This window comes from Astatotilapia calliptera, chromosome 12 (genome assembly GCF_900246225.1).
Source record: "Astatotilapia calliptera chromosome 12, fAstCal1.2, whole genome shotgun sequence".
Lineage (NCBI taxonomy): Eukaryota > Metazoa > Chordata > Actinopteri > Cichliformes > Cichlidae > Astatotilapia > Astatotilapia calliptera.
Genome location: NC_039313.1, coordinates 4,651,279 through 4,660,638, shown reverse-complemented (window position 1 = coordinate 4,660,638; position 9,360 = coordinate 4,651,279). Strand labels below are relative to the sequence as shown.

The 9,360-nt window shown below is 41.8% G+C and overlaps 1 protein-coding gene across 2 annotated transcripts; it reads right to left on the bottom strand.

Annotated features, from left to right (window-relative positions):
- Positions 1-4,753: 4,753 nt before the first annotated feature.
- Positions 4,754-7,226, bottom strand: c8h22orf15 (chromosome 8 C22orf15 homolog). Of its 2 annotated transcripts, XM_026187975.1 has the most exons (5): positions 6,357-7,226; positions 6,127-6,213; positions 5,929-6,051; positions 5,570-5,644; positions 4,754-5,412 (listed from the first exon to the last, which is right to left on the bottom strand). In XM_026187975.1, the coding sequence occupies exons 1-5, from the start codon at positions 6,379-6,381 to the stop codon at positions 5,312-5,314; spliced, it is 411 nt and encodes a 136-aa protein (XP_026043760.1). In that variant the 5' UTR covers positions 6,382-7,226; the 3' UTR covers positions 4,754-5,311. The 2 variants fall into 2 exon arrangements, with proteins under 2 accessions (XP_026043760.1, XP_026043759.1); XM_026187974.1 differs by having other exon boundaries at positions 5,929-7,226.
- Positions 7,227-9,360: the final 2,134 nt, after the last annotated feature.

Genomic DNA, 9,360 nt, shown 5'->3' with positions numbered 1-9,360 from the left:
GATGGTAAAGGCAACCCAGATAGCAAGACGACATTGAATTGATGTTGATTTTTCATCCGATCCGTCGTTATGGTTGAAATGCCAATGTTGTAACAACATTGAAATACCGTGGTAAACCGACGGTCTTACTATAGGGACGTTGTAATGATGTTGATTTACCTTTGTTTTTTTGTCATTGATATTTGATCTTTTTGTAGTCGACCAGGTGACAACAACAACATCGAGAAAACGTCTATTTATAGTTTACCATCATTCGGCGCCGGTCACCATCAAAAAGCCATCGATTTGTAGTTGAGCGTTAAATTGCACTGCAACTGAGCGGGTATAAAGTACCGGAGAAAGTAAAAAAATTTTGTTCTTTTGTTATCAATGACTTTGGTCTAGTTCACCAGCTTTAAAAAATCGTGTCGACGTGCAATTTATGTATAGTTGACCGGGAGCAGCGATCACTTGGACTATTCCGCAGCACCCCTCTCAGTGGTACATCCCTCCAGGTAACCATTGTCTTGTACAGTAGAGCGGGACATTAGATTTACTTTCAGCGGAATTGACCGGAGAAGGGGCATCAGTTCATGCACTGCACTGGCCTGCACCACGATTAGTATAAGGTAAGAATGAATGAATTTTTTTCTATTCGTTATTTTGACGGTTGCATTTGAATAACAGTAAAAAAAACTCGTTAATGTAAAGTTTCGGACAAAATGTTTGAGCCCGAAATTGTGTCTACTTTCATCTTACAATCCGGCAACAAATAAAGTGCACTGCGAACAAAGTCTATCAACAAAGAAAACATTTCGTTTCATACTTTTCCGTGATATTCCCTTACAAAGCTAGCTTTAATGCTTCGAGGGTTCCTTTGTTCTTGCCATCGCCTCGGCGCTTGACCGACTTTCGCTCTGTAGTTGCTTTTTAGCATACTACTACAAAAAATTGTAAATCTGTGATATATGATTGATAAACGTAAAGGTAACTGTATAAATGTGTTCAATGACTTTGTTACTTTTAATGATTGGAGAGCACCCGCTTCAATTCGCACTCAATTCAAACTTTAGTTGCACGCTCACCTAACTTGCGTTTGCACCTTTTGTCCACACGTAAACTGCGTTTTCGTTAACTGAAGACTGAGATTTTTAAAGACGCCTGCTGGGGTGGATATTTTTCGAAAACTCCGTTTCAGCATTTAGGTGTGGACGAGGAAAACGGAGAAAACGCAGCAAAGGTGTGCGCCTAGTTTGATGTCACACTGTACGCCACGTTTTTGTCTCGGTGCCATGAATTCCTACAATGGCAAACTTAGACAAAATACTGTTAATTTTATTATTTTCAGTGTTTAAATGCTTACATATACACACGCAGTTACTGTCCCTTCACACACAGGACTCGGTTCAGCTTCTATAAGCCGTCTTTGTATCTAGTTTTCCCTCTTTATTGACATTGTGCCCTATTTTTCCTCTTTTTTCAGATCTGATTTGGTAACTTCCATCAATAAGTAAGAAACTCACGTCCTTAAATAAATTCCTAGTGTTAAACAATTTGCTTATTTGGCTATTTCCAAATATAGCACTATTTGTTTAATCTGATATACACTGACAATGACATCACGCTGGTCAAGGAGGCGCAAATTACGGAAAATGGTTGAGGCAGCAGAGTCCGATATACTCAGGCACTTTAAAGAGATGGTTGCTGAAAAACACAAACAAAACTGCAATGCACAAGTCGAAGTTAAGCGACCGCAGGTTGCAGAAGAGTCTGGTGTGTCCCACTGTTGTCACCCAGGTATAGACAGTCAAGTATTTACCAGTCGCTATGAGCAGATTTCAGAAGTATGTGAGACCTATGTATCACCCGACAAGGATAATGACTGTGACCGCAGTTTTCCCCCCCCAGCCCACTGACAGCAGGCATCATAATGCCCCGCCCAGCTTCCGGCACCTTTCGCCACTCCGGCAAAACACACAAAACGACACAGCTTTGCGATCTCCCCAGCATGCAGAGTCAGATGTCGAGGACTTCTTTATAGATGGTATGCTTTTAAAGCTGAATCACAATGTCATTGTGCTCTTATCTTCAAAACACCAGTTTATACTCCTGAATGTCATCTTGTTGTGATTTTTTTCTTTTTTTCTTTTTTTTTGTGAGGCCACTATTACAAGGCAAGTTCGAAAATCTTGGAATTTCACATTTTACATGGTATAAATTGTAAATGGCCTATATTTGTACAGCGCTTTAACTAGTCCCTAAGTACCCCAAAGCGCTTTACACATTCAGTCATCCACCCATTCACACACAATTCACACACTGGTGATGGCAGCTACATATAGAAATATCAAATATATGTGACATGCAAAAACTAGCAAACACTTTTAGCAGTTAGAACAACTTATACTTGAATGCAGAATGTTACACCATCACTTATGGATCTATTAGTTTTTCCCCTCACTGCTTAAGCCATTAATCTTTCTAGAATTGTTCTTTGAAACAGATGCGACCTCACAAAAGATGTTAACGATGCTGTCAGACCTGACCAGAGCAGTTAACGAACTCCGTGAGGAGGTCAGAGCCATCCGCCATCCCTGCTGCAATGAATCGGTAGATGCTGGGGTACTGCCTCTGGATTTGCCCTTGCACAACATTGAGGAGCTAAACAATGCAGAGGCAGCTCTTCAATCACAAGAAGCAAATAAGGCAATGGTAAGTATATAAAGGTTATGTACACTTTGTAACTATAAAGTGTAATAGCTGTCAGATGTGATTTAAATATTGATTATACACACAAGCACTTGCATGCACATTTAGGACATGAGACACGCTAATTCCATCTCTTAAAATGTGTCTATAGGTGAGACGCTTTGCCTTGATTGGAGGGACCACACTGGAGGTGCGAGTCCGCCATGTAATGGCTTATGCCATTACAAACGAGCTGGCCTCGGTACTAAACTGGGCAGGGAAAAAAACCAAGGACCACACAAAGCAAAAAAGGGCATTTAAAGATACAGCGCTGTGCAGATGCATATTTGGTAAGTTTTACTGTTTATTGTAGTTTTATGAGCCTAAAGTGAACAATAAAGGGATCAATTGATCTGCTGGGTGTGTTTCACATTTCCTATGTCCGGTTTTTGCTATATTACTTTGTCTTTCTTAATAACAAGACTTTCATGTCCGGTTAATCTGGAGATGGAGTCTTTGGTCTTTGGCTTGTTTAGTCCTCGGGTTGTAGTTTTTACAGCCCGAGGACCCAATGTTTATTTTGTTTTAAAGGATACACGGCACACCATGCTAAGACTTATCACTTTTTCCGCTCATAGCTCTTTGGGAATCAAATGTGGCAGATTTACGCCTGGTGACTTTCAGGTTTATCAGCCTAGGAGTTTACATACTTTCTCCCCGCTGAAGACAGTTAACAAGAGCTTATTCATGTGCTCTAATTCACTTTTGTGCGTGTGTGTGTGTATTTTTGTCCTAGATGGCCTGACGCAGCAGTTAGGGGCAAACTCTATGTCCGAGTTTGTCTTTGCACAAGCAGTGCAGAAATGGCTCCGATACGCCCCAGATCGTTTGGGTGGTGCAGGACGCACATCATGCATCCCCATCCCAGAGTAAAAAATTACAAACTTCTGTGAAACATATAAATGTAAATAGGAAACTGTCTTTTAATAAAGTATTTAGCAAACAAAACTATTGACCTTTTTTTTGTTTAGTTTTTTTTCTGTGTTACATCACATGCAATGCTTTGTTATATATATGTGTGTGTGTGTGTGTGTGTGTGTGTGTGTGTGTGTGTGTGTCCAATTTGAGAAATAAGTACAGTACAAAAACAAGTACAATTATGTGTTTAGGTGGTTTAAGTATTGATGGAAACATGCAGTAGTTTAGTATTGGTTAAAATACCTATAAAGAAATGTAGATTTCCAGTCATGATTTAATTGTTGTTTTAATAAAAAGCAACTGTGCGAAAGAGGTGGAAAATCAACACCATAGCTCAACAGTGTTTCAATATCAGAATCTGACATTGTTTCATTGTCAACAGTATTAGAAAATATAACGTCGAATCAATGTCAGGTTTCAACATTGATTCAACATCAAAACCTGACGTTTCAACATTAAAAAAGGGTGCAAGAATGACGTTAGGTCAACGTCACACCTCAACGTTGATTCAATGACATCGCCTGATATTGACTCAATATTGTTTCAATGTTTCCTTGCTATCTGGGAACGCACAGCAGGAAAACGGGGTACAACGTTTTTTAATTAGCAAGACATCCTTTCATGGACAAACATTGTGTTTTTAATTAGATTGTTCTATACTTATTTTAAGGACCATAATCACAGATGAAAACATGCATTGTAGATTTACACTTAAATGTTTATGTAAATCTTTTTTATATTTATGTTGAGAGCGCACCTTCCACATTCTGTGGAAGTAACCCCACCATCTAACACGTTCCCGCAGCTGTGTGCATGACTGAAAATCAGTTTAGTTCAATTTCTTTCGTTCCCTTGAGTTTTCCTAATGAACACAGCAAGCAAGTCCTCAATGCAGGCAAATCCAATCACATCATCATTAATTCTTTGGCAGTGCAGTATTAGCAGGGAGCGCGCAGACTGTAATACACTGCAGTTAGATTTCTGGTAAAGAAAAACCTGAGACAATTTTTCCATCAGTAATTCATTAAGCGTACTTATTCTGTTTGATTTCATTTTTATTTTTATATTATCTTTTTTTTTTTTTATTTAGCGCAAAGAAAAGTTTAACGCCAACTTGCAGAAAGTAGCGAAAGTTTAATCCAAGTGGTTCAAATTTCAAAAAATCCAAAAGGCAAAATGCAGGAAAAGAGGGAGGGAAAATTGTGGGAAAGGATTCAGACTAAATACACAATATGGAGAATATAAGGTGCAGGTGAACGAAATCTGACAATAAGCAGGGCGGGAAGAGAACAAAGGCAGGAAGTCAAGAAAATAGCAAGGAAACAGCTCTCAAAATATATCAGAAAGTCACTGAAAGATGGACAAAAAGGAACTCACACAGACAGGCAGGAAGCCACAAAAGACATGAGGAAAAGGAAAATGCTTAGAAACACAAGAAACTAGGAAGATACACAGCAGCTCATACTTCTAATTTACCTCTCTGTGACATTCTGGTTACAGTAACAATTTAATGCAGAAATATAAAATCTCAAAATGTAACTTATTCTATTGAACTTCTTCAATATTGACTATTATTAACTAAAAAGAAATCATCCACTTTAGCTCAGTTAAAATAGAAATATAGCAAAGTATTCAGATTTATACATATAAATTGACAGTGTTAAATTTAGTGGCTCTTGCTGTTTGCAGGAATGTTTTTGGTCTGAGGCATCCGTCTCTTTCTAGTCTTTCTGTCTGGCTCTTTGTCAGTCAGCCTCTTCAGCAGTTCTACAACAGAAGCAATGACAAACCACATGAGGTAACTTTATGTTTGTTTTGTAGCATTTTCACAATGGCAGGAATGGGTTTGTCCAGCAGGAGGCCTCAGAGAGCCACTTCCACAGCCCCGATGTTATTCTTATCATTAATATTATTTTATTGTTACCTGTTAATTCAGGATGACTTTGACTGTTGTTGTTCTGAAGGGAGACATATTTCTGACCTCCAGCCTCATGGTCTCCTGAGGAAGCACAAGAAGTCACGGGCATGCTTTCAAGCATAGGTAAAATCATACTTTACATTCAGCTTTCAAAAAATTAGGATGGCAACATGCATTTCATTCACGATACCCCTGAAAGCACCAGAATTAGTTTGTCCTGCCACTTATCATCATTACATCAATATATTTGGAATCTAATTATTTAGACCAGACACTGATAACATAATTAGGTTTTGAAAATGCTTTTATAATCTGGGTGTTTGTTCCTCTGAAGTCCTGCTGATGGATGGACCAGACGGACTCACGGCAGACTCGCAGGAGGATGTAGTAGTGTCTGGCTACCAGCACACTGCTGGCCAGAGCCAAATTGTGCTGTTTGGCTGCCAGGTTCATCACTTTACCACTGCTGTCCATCAGGTCCACACAATCTGCAGGAAGAATTTTGTTGCTTTTAGAATTTGTATAAGAACAATTGAAAATGATCCAGCATTTCAGTCCAGTACCTTTGGAGTCCACACCAGCCCTCTCTTTCAAATGATTGAGGAAGTTTATCAGCTTACAGTTGAGATTGAACATTTCCATCCTGCCCTCTGCCAAGAAGTCATGCACATGCATTCACAAAAAATTTGGAACAAATGCTGTAAGGTGCAAAAAAAAAAAAAAAAAAACCTGCATGCCTGCAAACCTTTAAGCCTGCATGTACAGTATTAACATGCCCAGAAACTTTACTAACCTCCAAACAAGACATTCACAAACATTTTTAGGTCCAGACTCCTGACAGCAGTTAAGCTCCAGTGATACTAGAGGTAGAAGAAGACTGGACTGGGCACAAAGTGGAACAATAAAAGCACTTTAGTGTTGTGGTCTGCACTTTTTCACACATCCACCGCCCTCAGAGAGTTAAACACACACACACACGCATGTTCCCTCATTTGCATCCACCTCTCCTCGCTCACAAAGCTTGAGTCTTTTAAAAGGATGAACAGGGGACTATTTCTGCTTGTATCCATGGAGTCTCTACACACAGTGAGACCGGCACTCTGGGCTTAACAGCTGCATGGGCGGAGATGTCAGTATTGAAAAAAAAAAAGCTGGCTTTATTGTTTCCCGCCACAGACTGGAACCCAACACCATTTGCACTTACAGTAACTGACTTATAAAGACAGATACACCGAGATTTCATTTTGGTACGACAGAGGAAGGATAGAAGTTTAAAATAACAAAATTCAAATAAACAGCCAACATCAATAAAAGATAAGTTCTATCATCTGTTCATTTTTGGTGTATAGTTACATTACAGACACTACTACACTCAATCAAAAGCAATGTGGAGTCTCTGTAGCTCAATCTGCCACATGAATGACTGATTCCTTAAAGCCTCTCTAATTAGTATTTTATAAAAGATCTTTTCCTACTGGCTACTTTCAGCTGCTACTTGTCATACCTCAGCTTTAGGTTTGAGTTCATTCATTTGCTAATGAATACCAGAACACACAACAATGATACCTGTTCAATACCTGTCCAAAAATAACTTAGATTTGCCCAGAAGCAAAAGTCATTTCCATTTCCCCATTACTAGGCTGTAGTATAAGAGACTGCAGAACCAGACTCACCTGGATTGATTACAAGAAGGCCTATGACTCAATGCTCCACACCTGGATCCTGGAATGCCTAGAACTATATAAGATCAACAGGACCATGAGAGCCTTCATCAGGAACTCAATGGGGATGTGGCGGACAACACTGGAGGCCAAACTCAAGCCCATAGCACAAGTCACCATCAAGTGCGGGATCTACCAAGGAGATGCTCTGTCCCCACTGCTGTTCTGCATAGGCCTGAACCCCCTCGGTGAGATCATTAACAAGACTGGCTACGGATACCGACTACGGAATGGAGCAGTTGTCAGCCACCTCCTGTACATGGATGACATCAAGCTGTATGCCAAGAGTGAATGAGACATCGATTCATTGATCCACACTACCAGGCTATACAGCAATGACATCGGGATGTCATTCGGGCTGGAGAAGTGTAGTCGGATGGTAACAAAGAGAGGGAAGGTAGTCAGAACTGAGGGGATCGAGCTACCAGAAGGCAACATTGCAGACATAGAGGACAGTTACAAGTACCTGGGGATCCCGCAGGCGAATGGGAACCATGAAGAGGCCGCTAGGAAAGCTGCAACCGCCAAGTACCTGCAGAGGGTCAGGCAAGTCCTGAGGAGTCAGCTGAATGGTAAGAACAAGATCTGGGCTACCCCTGCTGGGGTAATAGGCTGGCCAAAGGAGGAGATAGAAGCCACTGACATCAAGAAAAGAAAGCTCCTTACCATGCATGGAGGGTTTCACCCCAAGTCCAGCACCCTGAGGCTGTACGCTAAGCGGAAGGAAGGGGGCCGGGGACTGGTGAGTGTCAGCACCACAGTCCAGGATGAGACAAGGAACATCCACGAATACATCACAAAGATGGCCCCAACTGACCGAGTGCTCAGTGAACACCTCGGGCAGCAGAAACCCAAGAAAGTGGAGGAAGGCAAGGAACCATCATGGAAGGACAGGCCCCTGCACGGTATGTACCACCGGCAGATAGAGGAGATGGCTGATAACCAGAAATCCTACCAGTGGCTGGACAAAGCTGGACTGAAAGACAGCACAGAGGCACTAATCATGGCAGCACAAGAACAAGCTCTGAGTACAAGATCCATTGAGGCTGGGGTCTATCACACCAGGCAAGACCCCAGGTGCAGGCTGTGTAAAGATGCTCCAGAGACAATCCAGCACATAACAGCAGGGTGCAAGATGCTAGCAGGCAAGGCATACATGGAACGCCATAACCAAGTGGCCGGCATAGTGTACCGCAGCGGTCCCCAACCCCCGGGCCTCGGACCAGTACCGGTCTGTGAGTCGTTTGGTACCGGGCCGCAAGAGTTGAGGCTCAGGTGTGAAATGTATGGTTTTCAGGGTTTTTATCAGTTTTCAGCATTATTTTGTTATCGTTTTTATCGTTAACTCGGTTTTCCTGGGTCTTTTCACGTGTGTTATGAATAAATCTTCTTTTTTCGGTACCGGTACTAGTTTCATTTTGTTGTATTTATCCGCGACACCTTAAAGGCCGATCCGTGAAAATATTGTCGGGCATAAACCGGTCCATGGCGCAAAAAAGGTTGGGGACCGCTGGTGTACAGGAACATCTGTGCCGAGTATAACCTGGACGTCCGGGGTCAAAATGGGAGATGCCCCCAAGGGTGGTGGAGAATGACCGAGCTAAGATCCTGTGGGACTTCCAGATACAGACGGACAAAATGGTGGTGGCTAACCAACCGGACATAGTGGTGGTAGACAAACAGAAGAAGACGGCCGTAGTGATCGATGTAGCGGTTCCGAATGACAGCAACATCAGGAAGAAGGAACACGAGAAGCTGGAGAAATACCAAGGGCTCAGAGAAGAGCTCGAGAAGATGTGGAGGGTGAAGGTGACAGTGGTCCCCGTGGTAATCGGAGCACTAGGTGCGGCTAGGTGCGGTGACTCCCAAGCTAGGCCAGTGGCTCCAGCAGATCCCGGGAACAACATCGGAGATCTCTGTCCAGAAGAGCGCAGTCCTGGGAACAGCTAAGATACTGCGCAGGACCCTCAAGCTCCCAGGCCTCTGGTAGAGGACCCGACATATATATATATATATATATATATATATATATATATATATATATATATTTGTTTTTTTCATTGTTTTTTCATCCAA